Genomic DNA, 13,238 nt, shown 5'->3' with positions numbered 1-13,238 from the left:
AAAATTTTAAATCAAATGGAAAATAGATAAAGAACCAGGAAGTGGGCTAATTCTCTAATACACAAATTGCTCTTAGGAATTGGTAAAGACAAAGATGAGAAACCAAACAGGAAAATAAGCAAAGGACATGAATAGAGTTAACAGTAAAAAGAAACAAAAATGCCCAATAAACACATAAAAAGTTACAATAAAAAATTAAAATAAAAATTTTCTTCCTCTCAGATTGACAAAAATGAAAACTTTTGATAACGGTATTTGCAAAGATGAGGGGAATCAAAATGATAGACTGTATAAACTGTATACCAGTACTGTGTACCAATATAAACTGGTACAACTTTTAGGAGGACAATTTGGCAGCACTTTTCAAAATTAAAAGTAAGTATAACCTTTTGGCAATTCCCCTTCTGAGACAGCATCATAAAAATATATGTACAAGGGTTATTATTGCAAGTATGCTTTAACAGGCAAAAACATGAAAAATCCAAGTGATTACCAATAGGAAATGGCTAAGATTATATATATATCTGTGTGTGTGTGTGTATATATGTGTGTGTGTGTGTGTGTGTATATATATATATATAAAGAATACAGCACAGCAATATGTACTGATATTTTAAAAGTCTATAAGATTTCATTTACTAAAAAAGCATATTTTGAAATATACATTGAATGATTACATGTATTATACAGAAAGATGTCCATGATATATTGTTTAGTTCAAAGCATGTTGCAGAGCAATACATATTGAATGAGACCAGTTAGGTAAAAGAAATGTGTGGACACAAAAATTTCCCCCCAAAACCACTAGAAACTGCTGGAGTTGCCTCTGGGGAAAGGAACTTGAGAAGCATGGAGGAGTAAGGAGTCACTCTGCTCTGCACTCTTTACCCTTTGATGTTGTCTGAACATTTTTCAATAAGTACTTTCTAATTTAAAAAGAAGTAGCAAGAGTACAAGCATGAAAATTAAAAAAAAAACTTTTAAGCATAAAACGATGTAGCAAAAAAGATGCAAGAAAAATGAATTAACATAATTAGAATAAGTATAATTTCCATTTCTCTAACAACTTTGGTGAGATCAAATTTTAGGAATTATAATAAATGGCATCCCAATAAACCAAAAGATAAAAATGTATACTCTTCATTTGGCAAAATAACAAATGAAGGCAGTAGGAAACAAACATTTATCGTGTATCACTATCAATTTAGTAAATCACAACTAGACTGAAGGTTTTGGTCAGCTTTAATTTCGTGTGAACCAATTCATAGCATCTCTATCTGTTTCTATGGAAACAACTGCGACCAAAAAAATCACAACCTCGTTGTTGAATCTCCTCAAACAGGAAAAGAGTAAGGTCTTTTGAGGTGATGAAAAGCTGCAAATAGCCTTATTCATTAGCAAATCTAATAATAAAAATTCTGGGCAGTATATATAGAGAAAACAGATCCATGTCTGTCATAAATTTAAAGTCTTTCCTTAGTTTTGAAAGTAACATTTAGGCAAGCACTGTTCTGCTTTTAAAAGCTCTATTCTGTTATAAATTTTGTTTACTGCATTTAAGATAATTTTTCTTTCATTTATAAAAAGAGAATAGTTAAATAGGTTTCTATTTAAATTTTTAAGAGATATTTTAAGGGCCCCTCATTCTGCCTAAGCAATCATTTATTTCTCATTCCGTAGATGTAGTACATTTGACAACAACAATTAGGTTTACTGTTCAACTTACTAGGTTTTGTCTTCTGCTACAAGAGCAGACTACTGAAGAGGACATATTGGAATGTAACAAATGCTCCTAATAGTAATAAGATGCTTGTCAATAGGATAATGGGATATTGTTATAATACAGTGATGCTCTGAAAAAGGAAAATCCAGCTTCTAAACTTCTTTTGAGAGAAATGCACCATTTTTTCTCACTGAAATAAGATGTAGAATGATGTAGATCAATAACACTGAGTTTCTCTGAAGTAAGAAAAAATTAGTAATCAGGATTTAAAGACTGATACAAAAAAAAAAAACAGGTGACATTTTATGTCTTTGGTTCCAAAGCACATAGGATTATTCAAGTCTGTTTTCTACCTCAAAAGCCATCAGGAGAAAATAGACTGACCTCAAATTTTAAAATCATTTTGGCTGGGCACTGTAGCTCACGCCTGAAATCTCAGCACTTTGGGAGGCCGAGGCAGGTGGATTGCCTGAGGTCAGGAGTCAAGACCAGCCTGGACAACCTGGTAAAACCCTGCCTCTACTAAAAATACAAAAATTAGCTGGACCTGGTGGAAGGCACCTATAGTACCAGCTAGCTACTTGGGAGGCTGAGGCAGGAGAATCACTTGAACTTGGGAGGCAGAGGCTGTAGTGAGCCAAGATCGTGCCAGTGCACTCCAGCCTGGTTGACATAGAGAGACTCTGTCTCAATAAATAAATAAATAAAATCATTTTGACTTAATGTCTTATCTTTAAATTTTATTTATTTATTTATTTTACGGATGGGGTCTTACTATGTTGCCTAGGTTGGAATGCAGTGGCTATTCACAGGTGTAATCATAGCATACTATCTCCAGTTGCAAACTCCTTGGGCTCAAGTGATCCTCCTGCCTTAGGCTCCCAAGTAGCTGGAACTACAGACACACACCACTATGCCCCGTTGTCTTATCTTTTAAAATAATCTATGTGTATACACACACACACACACACACCCCCACACACACACCTGAGACAGAGTCTCACTCTGTCACCCAGGCTGGAGTGCAGTGGTGTAATCGTAGCTCACTGCAACCTCTGCCTCCCAGGTTCAAGCGATTCTCCTGCCTCAGCCTCCCAAGTAGCTGGGACTACAGGCAGACACCATCACACCGGGTAATTTTCATATTTTTAGTAGAGATGGGGTTTCACCATGTTGGCCAGGCTGGTCTTGAACTCCTGACCTCAAGTGATCTGTCCACCTCGGCCTCCCAAAATGCTGGAATTACAGGTGTAAGCCACTGTGCCCAGCCCCTAAAATAATCTATGTATTTTCAGTTGGTGAGTTATTACAAAATTAAAGAACAGCGAAATTTTAATTTCATGTAGCTTTCTAAGCTGTTAGAAAAACAATTGGATCCAATACCTAATTGGGTTGGGGAAAGGCATCAGGAACAGAAAGTAAAACAGAAAATAATAATTCCAACCTTCCTTGTAGGAATTGCGGCAGGGAACACTAAACAAAGCACTCTGAGCACAAGACTAAAGCAGCATCTTTCACAGAAAAAAAGAGAAGCTAACGTTCATTTGCTGTCTATTATTCATTCATTTCTTCAGTAACAAAAATTTGTCAACTGAAGATTCAGCAATGAATAAAGACTAAAAATGTCTCTACTCAAGAAGATTTTCTTCTAGTGGGAGAAACAGACAACAAACAGAAAAACGAATTAATGAGATAATTTCACAGTCATGAGTGAAACGCGTTTCTAGTATGTATGTTCATACTTTGGGGATACCTCCCTTCTCCAAATATAGAGCAATGAGAGAGAAAATGCAAATGTGAAAATTAAAAAGATATAGTCATGCTCAAAACCAAGATTAACATCTTCATGGAACAGAAACAAATAATGGTAAGGAGAGGCTGAAGCTGTGGACCTCTGGGGCTCTGGGTACAGAAAATGTCAGAGAAAATCAGGAGCTCAACTCTTGAAGGCTACAGTGTTGATTCAAGATAGGAGTGCTGAATATGGACTCCCTGCTTGAGATTATGCTCAGGTATTAGGATCCCCACTTACAAAGGAAGCTGAAATAAGCTGTCATCAGTCACAGCCTGGGGTTGTGGCTTCTAAAAGTATTAGACTTGGATAGGAGAGAGGACGCAAACCTCTCTAGAAATTAAAATACAGCATCCTTTGTTCTAGGGACGAGATCTGCAATATCTCTGATACCAGCAAAAGAAAGCAATTCCAAGCTGCCAGTAAGTCCTGAATGTGGATGAGTAGTTCTGGGTATCAGGAGGAGGCAAATGAAAGACTGTTAAGCAGGAAGGAGAAAGGACACAGAGAGAAAGATTAAGAAACAAAAACAAAAACTTGAGCTACTCAAGATGAGCTTATAATCCAATAGTCTAAAACACAGAAAGAAAACTAAATTCACTCCTGAAAAAGTCAATATAATAAAGAAATACAAGGGCCAGGTACAGTGGCTCATGCCTGTAATCCCAACAATTTGGGAGGCTGAGGTGGGCAGATAACCTGAGGTCAGGAGTTCAAGACCAGCCTGGCCAACATGGTGAAACCCTGACTCTACTAAAAATATAAAAAATTAGCCAGACGTGGTGGTGGGCATCTGCACACCCAGCTACTGGGAGGCTGAGGCAGGAGAATCGCTTGAGCCCGGGAGGCGGAGGTTGAAGAGAGCCGAGATCATGCCACTGCCCTCTAGCCTGGGTGACAAGAGCAAAATTCCATCTCAAAAAACCAACCAAACAAACAAACAAAATAAATAGAAAGTATTTAAAACTGAGTACACGTAGTCTTAAAAGATAATGAAAAGGACATTTAATTTATGGAATAAATCAAGAAATAAAAACAGGCAGATATGAAATAAGTACAAATGGATATAATTAAGAAGCAATGAGAGGTTCTCTAAATAAAAAATAGAGTTACTGAAATAAAAACCTGGCAGAGTGTGGTGGCTCATGCCTGTAATCCCATTGCTTTGGGAGGCCAAGGCAGGAGATCGCTTGAGGCCAGGAGTTCGAGACTAGTCTGGGCAATATAGTAAGACCTCATCTCTACAAAATATTTAAAAAATTAGCCAGGCATAGTGACGAACTCCCAGCTACTTGGGAGGCTGAGGTGGGAAGATCACTTGCACCCAGGAGTTTGAGGTTACAGTGAGCTATGATCATTCTACTGCATTCCGGCATGGGCAACAGGGTGAGACCCTGTCTCTAAAATAAATAAATAAATAAATAAATAAATAAATAAATAAATACCTCACTGGACAGAAAAATTCTAAGTGGGCACCTATGAAAGGAGAATAAATGAATTGAAAGATGATCTAATTAACTACAATGCCATATGGAGATATGAGACAAAAAATGTTTTAAAAAGCAGTTGAAAGACATTAAGAATGACAGAGTAATCCAATGTATATTTAATGGAAATTAAGCAGAAACAGTTTTCAAGGAAATAGAGGAAAAGTAATGTTTGAAGAGCTGTATGCTAAGATTAAAGATGTGAGTTGTCATGTGAAAGAGCAAACAGGAATTAAGTAGATATTTAAGTAGATAAGTTAAGTAGATATTTAGTCTGAGAAGGTCGCAGAACACTGCAGAAAGAACAGCAAGTCCTGTTTCTGGTTCTGGTGGCTCCCTCTCTCAAGATCAACCCAGGAGGTACTATAAAGGAATGACATCAAAATGAGAAGAAACTGAAAGCCCCTGGGGAGACACAGAGCTCTTCTGAACTGGTACATTTGTGTGAGAGTGAGTAGGGGTGTTGGTGCTGGCTTTATCCTGGGACGGTAGGAAGGGAGTCTGCAGTGACAAGATAACATAGGAAGAAAGTATCATAATGACACTCCATGCACTGCCCTGCAACCGGCCTCCACAGCTACTGTGACTCAGGCAGCTGTACTCAGGAGTACCTTCCAGTCTGTGCAGAAGCCAAGTGGGCAAGGAGCTGAGAAAATTTGGTGGGGACTGGGGTAGGCTTGGAAGATGCTTCTTCACCCTTCCTCTTCCTGTCCCTCAGGTGGGCTTGTGGTTTGTAATTTAAGAAGTATCACCCCTAAAGACTACTTCCTCTTGGGGTATTAAGAATTAAGACCTAGCTTGAGGCGTTGATCCTTAGGATGAGGAATGATCAGCTCAGGTCAGATCAGCTCAGATCAGCGAAAGGGAAGAAATGCTCTTCACTCTAGCGTCCATTTCCCTCACCGCCCACTTAAGCTGATAGGGAGCAGATAAACTAAGCTCTAGCCTTTAGCAATCCTAAAACAAAGCAGCCATTGCATCTAAAGATAACCAGTCATTGGAGGAGCATAACTATTTCAAAAGAAAAATAAAATAACTGAATCACAGATTTCATCAGAAGCCCAGATATTAGAAAACATAGACCAAGAATTTAAAATAAGTTTACTAAACATACCAAGATAAATACAAAAGGATATAAGTAATATGAAACAGAAAGACATAATATAAAGAAGAAACAGAAATACTGAATATTACGTATAAAAATAGAATAGTTGAAATAGAGAATATAGATGAGATTTAAAACTGAATGGATACAGCTGAGAATAAATTACTAAGCTGGAAGATCAAATTGAGGAACTCACAGAAAAATGAGAAAATGAATAGAAACTATAAAGAAAAGTGAAGAGATATAAAGATAGAAAGAGAATTACTAATATCCAGATAATAAGAGTCCAAGAAAGATATAAAAAAAGTGAAAATCAACCGTAGAAAATGTTTGAAGAAAAACCGAGAAAACTTTCACAGGACTAAATAGAGATGAAAAGTCCTCCAACTGAAAAGTCCCATGGGTGAGAAAGAGGAAAGAAAAGAAAACCACACTTAAGCATACTGTAGTAAAATTTCAGTCTTTTCAACAAATAATGTTGAAACAACTGGATACACTTAGGCAAAAAAAAAAAAAAAAAATTAAAAGCCCTTGATCTATATACTTCACACCTTACACAAAAATTAATTCAAAATAGATCACAGACCTAAATGTAAAACATGACCCTTTTAGGAGAAAACCTATGTGACTTTGTTTAGGCAGAGTTCTTAGATATGACACCAAAAGCATGATTAAAAAAAAAAAACTGATAAATTTGACTTCATTGAAATTCTAAAATTTTGCTCTGTGAAAGATATTGTTACAAAGAAAATACAAGCCACAAACGGAGAGAAAATATATGCAGATCACATATCTGACAAAGAACTTATATCCAGAATATATAAAGAACTCAAAACTCAATGGTAAAAAGAAAACCAATTCAATTAGAAAATGGATAAAAGATGTGAACATCTGAATAAAGTCAAAGATAAGTTATAATGCCACAAATAAGCACATGAAAAGATATTCAACATCATTAGCCATTTGGAAAATGCAAATTAAAATCACAATGAGATATCATTACAGACCTATTAGAAGAGTTAAAATTAAAATAGCAGTAATACCAAAAGTTGGTTATGATGCAGAGCTACTGGATCTCTTATACATTGCTCATGGGAATATAAAATGGTATAGCCACTCTGGAAAATAGTTTGACTGTTTTTTACAAAACTTGGCACGCACTTACCATACAACCCTACAACTCTCTGACATTTATCCCCGAGATATGAAAACTTCACACAAAAATATGTACACAAATATTCACAGCAACTTTATTCATCATAGCTAAAAAAGGAAACATCCGAATATTCTTCAATGAATGAATGGTTGAACAAAATCTGGTATATCCTGACATTGGAACATACTTAGCAACAAAAAGGGATGCGTTACTGATTCATGCGACAACCTGTTGGCTCCCAGGAGCATTACACTGAGTGAAAAAATTCCATCTCAAAAGGCTGCATACTGTCTCATTCCATTTATACACTGTTCTAGACATGACAAACACTGCAGAGATGGAGAAAATACTAGTTATTGCCAAAGGATGGGTTGGGAGTGGAGTGCGTAGCATGAGGCACTTCTTTTGTGATGATGGAACAGTTCTATATCTTCATTGTGGTTCTGTTTACACGTATCTATACATGGGGTAAAATTACATAGAACCACACACAAAAAAACACAAATGCAAGTTTAAAAATCTGAACAGTGAATTGAAGAGTTGAACACTGAGTAAGGTGTGTAGTCCAGTTGGTACTAATATACCAATATCCGTTTCCTGGTTTTGATGTTGCACTGCAACCATACAACATGCCAACAGTGGCGCAAGCTGAGAGAAGGGCATATGGGACTCTGTACTATTTTTGCAACTTCCTGTGAGTATGCAATTATTTCACAGTAAGAATTCTTTTTAATGGGTAGAAAAAGACTGTTCAATAAATTAAATATTGCCTACCCACAAGGGTACAAAGAAGGACTCTATCTTCTACTATACAGAAAAATTCTAGAGGACATAAGAACCTCAACACTTAGAAGAAAAAATAAGAGATTTTATTACATTAGGGTAAGGAAGAATTTCTCAAGATTTTTTTAAAAGCACAGAACATAAAAGAAAACTTTGATAATTTGACTTTATTAATATTTAAAGCCCTGAAGAACAAAAGCCACCAAAAGCGAAGTTAAAAGACAAGCACAATTTCTCTTGGAACACATGAGGCTGCAAAAGACAAATTTAAAAAAAAACCAAAACATAAAAACAAATCATCCACTAGGGCCTCCAGAAAGAACACAGCCCTACAGACACCTTGATTTTATCCCATTGAGCTCTGGCTCAGGCTTCTAACCTACAGAAGATAACACATTTGTTTGTTTTAAGGCACAAAATTTGCAGGGATTTCTTACAGCAGCTATAGGAAACTATAGACTTACCTCTGTTGATTTCCAACCATGAATCTTGAGTGGAAGTGTTTCCTGGGACAACATAGTTTCTGTAGGCAAATGAAGATCTTGGCAATGCTCTTGTTTCAATTCTGCCTTGCACACATTTTCTGTCAACAATATGAAGCTAAGATTTTACTTTGGCAAAACACAGTTATGTTTTTATATTAGTTCACAATTTGTAAGTTAATCACTTCTGAAGATACTTTTTTTTCCTGCTAAATATAAACCATCTGCCAATGGTAACCTATGAGTGTTAGTCACTTTAGTATGCCTCTTTGTAGTAAGTGAGAAGTTCAGACTGATTTTAAAAATACAATTTAAATTTTTAAGAAAATAAAATTATTTTCTTTCTATTTGACAAATATCCATACAAATTTATAACGCACTTATGTCGTTTTGATTGACTGCATACTAACAATAATTATAATAAGTCAATCTAGAATAAATATTAAAATCTTTGGTCAGAAAATTTAGAAACATAATTTAAATTCTAGCCCTTTCCTACATCAACAACTCTATTATAACATTACTTAGTCATCTTTTCTAAAAAATAAGGTGTAATATAGTATAGAAAATAGAGTCTGAAAAAGTGAAAAGTATTCAAATAAAATTTTAGCAAAGCAGGAATGAGAACTATAATGATTTTAATTAATATTTTAAAGAACTTTATTACTGCAGTGTGAATTTGATGTGTTCTAAGAGAAACTAATCAGAAATGTATAGATTATTAGATAAAAGAACTCAGCACAATTTTCAAATTTTGATTTGAACATAAAAGAATACACCTGTGATATGGTTTGGATTTGTGTCCCCACCCAAGTCTCATGTCAAATGGTAATCCCCAATGTTGGAGGAGGGGCTTGGTGAGAGGTGACTGGATCATGGGGCGGATTTCCCCCTTGTTCTTGTGATAGTGAGTTCTCATGACAGCTGGTTGTTTAAAAGTGCACAGCACCTCCCGCTTCGCTCTCTTCCTCCTGCTCCAGCCATGTAGGACATTCTTGCTTCCCCTTTGCCTTCCACCATGATTGTAAGTTTCCTGAGGCTTCCCCAGCCATGCTTCCTGTACAGCCTGCAGAACCATAAACCAATTAAACCTCTTTTCTTTATCAATTACCCAGTCTCAGGTAGTCCTTCATAGCAATTTGAGAATGTACTATTACAACCAGTGAAAATAAACTGATATTTCTGTTTATATCTTTTTGCTAAACAATATTTTTATAGTCCTAATCTTTCCCTTCCTATGTTAACTACTATATATTAGTACCAACTCTAAAAAGTCTAATCTGAAAGTATTAGTACCAACTGTATCTCAGCATATCATTGGGCACAATAAGAAGTATAAGAAAACTACTTTCAAATTGGTATATACACACTGCTGGGGATATGTAAAGATTTCCCAAGGGCTAGGTGGGCATGGATAGTTTTAAAGGAAGCAATTTCCAGATCCACAACTTCCACCTATGTTCTTTCCAAAAACTGATCTGCCTGAGAATGCAACTAGGCAGAGCTATTGGGCTAGTTCTTTCCCCTTTCCCTCCAATAATCAATTTTCTCCCACTTTACAAAAGAAAGGCATATCCTCACCCATCTTATTATGATACATCTTCCCAAGCATTAAAACCTCTAAGGCACCAAACAATAGTTAAAAATACTAACACAGAGGCAGTCTCCTTTAATCAAAGCAGAAAAAAACTAATGGTCTGTCCTGTCCACACATTTCTTTTAATGGGAAAGCATGGCATAAGTAACAAGGTATTTTGGTCCACACCAGCATGTTTGATATTCTGATATGGTACAGTACGAGGCAGCAGGGCAGATGACAAGTTTTGTTTAATGTCTTTGTGTTTTTCATTTCTCACCTATTATCAAATAATGCATTATTCCTAAGGAAGGGTCCCCTGAGAGCAAAGCCAGGCAAGCATGAGAGGCAGGGGTGCCATATGTCACCAATGCAACAAACTCCTGACGAGGCTGTGTGCCTTTGCCATCCATCTTAGGAAAGGATTCAGGAGTGTGAAGACAACCAGGAAAACATCTATTTATACACTTCTTTCAATACAGTAAAACATTTTCTGAAAGAAACTTTAAATCTGATTTGGCTAGTTGTCTTAACAATGACAGCTGGCTTTGCCAACTAGATTATATGGTAAATATTTTCCAAAAATTGAATGAATCAAATCTGAGGTTCTGTAAAGTCGATGAAAGTATATTTAGAATATATAATGCAATAAAATCATTTTCTCAAAAAATTGTATTGACAGGTATATTGCAATTAATATTTTTCTAAGTAGGGTGTTTCTAATTCTTTGCTTTCAGCAACACTGAAGAAAGACTTCATCGAGTTAACAGTCAACGAGATAAAAATATATTTTTATAATAAATCACTTTATAATTTTCAGCATATAACTTGGAAGGAATTCATAGAATTGATTGACACTATTATAATAAAGCACCTTCTTGTCCCATCTACGATTTAGGTGAACAGGTTTTCTCAGCATTTATATTTATACAAATATAAGTAAAACAAAGGCAGGATTTCTGCTGAGCCCTGCTTGTAGCTAGCAATCAGTCATATTCCTATGTGGGTAAATGAGCAGTTCCAAGTATCTCACAAAAGCATGTATTTCTAATAAAATTATATTTAACAAATATACAAATTTATAATGCATTTATGTGGTTTTGATTGCATACTAACAATAATTGTAATAAGTCAATCTAGAAGAACTATTAAAACCTTTGGTCAGAGAAAATTTAGAAAAATAATTTCAATTTTATATCTATTTGATGTAGAGAAGATTTCCAAGCATAAAAATATTTTATATTAGGATAAAATTCTGCAAGAAATGTGGAATAAACATATGACTTCAAAGAGAAAAGGGAATAATGTAAAATTTCTAACAGTTAAGGACTTCATGTATTTTTTTTTTCAAATGAATGGCTACAGGTATCAATCACAATGGTATTTAGATTCCTTCAGATACATTTGAAAGATGACTGTAACTTAAAAGTTTGCTTGTTTTTTCTTTTCTTTTGTCCTTAATGTCAATATTTACAATGTGCCAGAATTACATCCTTTGCAGTTATTTATACTTATAAAACTTCATATATCAACTTAAAAATGTGTGAGGAGGTACATAGCGTTTCAAAATCATTTTAGGGGTTATGCAAAAAAAAAAAATACTGAAAAGCAGTAATACAAGGTACATTCTTTACCTTCTAGAAGTTTATGGCTGACTAGGTATGTAAGTCTAACATACAGACTTACAGGAAACAGAACACAATTATATGCTAAACATTCTTGAATTAATTAATTTTAGGAACAGATACTCTAAGGAGGAAAACAGCAATGTGCACCAGAGTAATCAGAAACAGCCACAAAGAGGGGAAGTAAAATTTGAACAAGGCTTTGAAGGATGGCTAGGATTCCAATAAGTATAGAGGCAAAGAGAAATTACTCCGAGCAGAAGGAACTATGTGGGCAAAGGGAGAAAGTATGGTAGATGCCAGAGATACTGAAGAAATAAGAATTTTTCATTTATGGTTGTAACTTTTCATTTTGTTTTAACTTCACATAAAAGTGAATAATTAAAATGAGCTTATTTGGGGCTTCAAGATTTTGTAACTAATATTGGCAAAGAGTAGTGACTTGGAGCTTAGATCATCTATCTACTTTCACTGGATTTAATCAACTACATTATCACTCCCTCGCCATTCAGCAACTAAATTATCTTTGAAATCATATGGTCTTATGTTTTAGACATCACAGAAGTAGATTAGTAAAAATTTCAGAAGGTCAATTTTGAAGTAAATTGTGAGAGAAACTGAAGAATAGCAAGAATTGTGAAAGAAAAAATATGTTGCATGTTGGAGACGCATTTTGGCCTAGAATAGCCTAAATGTTGTAAACCTATCTTATCTTATGAGGCAAGAAACAAAGCAATTAGAATATAGTGGGTCTATGGAAACTCATTAGATTTTTCTTTCAGTATCACATAGCCTAACACTGGAAGTGAGGTATGCTTAATTAGATTTGGTAATTACACAACATTTATTTCTGGATTTTCACAAGCAAGTAGGACAGAACATACATTTAGTTCCTTATAGTTCCTTAGTGGAAATGAGATCCCTTTAGTCTTGTAAGCTACTTATCAATTGACACTGTGAAGTCACAAGCCAACGAAGACTAGTATGTGAATGAGAAACCTCAGAGGAAAAAGTAATGATGCTGCAGGAAATGAAGCCACTGAGTCATTCAAAGATGAGTGCTTCGATACCAAAGTTGTAAGTACTTTGTGGAAACTATCTAGAAAGAAGCTGTGCATCCCACTGAGCCTGCACCACTCAGATAATACCACAAAGCAGAACTTGTGAACCCTGTGATATTTCTTAGATGAGATACCAAACTGACGTTCAAATTATCAGGCATTAGCAATGCACCAGCACATTTTGGAAATGCAATGCTCCATAAGTTGAACGGATTTCCAAATTGTTCCATTTATTATTTAGCATCTAATAACCATGTCTTTTTAGGTGTAATGTAAGTAAATTAAGTAATTTGCTTAACAAAATTAATTTTTAGTAACAAATATATTGCATCATAGAAAATATTCAGTGGGCTAAGGAAGAACTAGTAAGATCTAAAAGTCAAGTCTCATGGTGCTTAAGTTTATATCTAACTTTTACAGAATTGTGAATTTGGAACCTTGACTCCAA

General features: G+C 35.2%; 1 protein-coding gene across 1 annotated transcript in view; it reads right to left on the bottom strand.

Moving 5' to 3' along the window:
• The window catches only part of ENTHD1 (ENTH domain containing 1), a 163,671-nt gene that overhangs the window by 101,218 nt on the left and 49,215 nt on the right, over positions 1 to 13,238 (bottom strand). The window contains exon 4 of the mRNA XM_011978817.1: positions 8,511 to 8,629. Coding sequence (XP_011834207.1) covers positions 8,511 to 8,629 — 119 coding nt within the window. The remainder of the gene's footprint in view (positions 1 to 8,510; positions 8,630 to 13,238) is intronic.

Source organism: Mandrillus leucophaeus, unplaced genomic scaffold (genome assembly GCF_000951045.1).
Source record: "Mandrillus leucophaeus isolate KB7577 unplaced genomic scaffold, Mleu.le_1.0 Scaffold2, whole genome shotgun sequence".
NCBI lineage: Eukaryota > Metazoa > Chordata > Mammalia > Primates > Cercopithecidae > Mandrillus > Mandrillus leucophaeus.
This window is presented reverse-complemented; position numbering and strand designations above follow the sequence as displayed.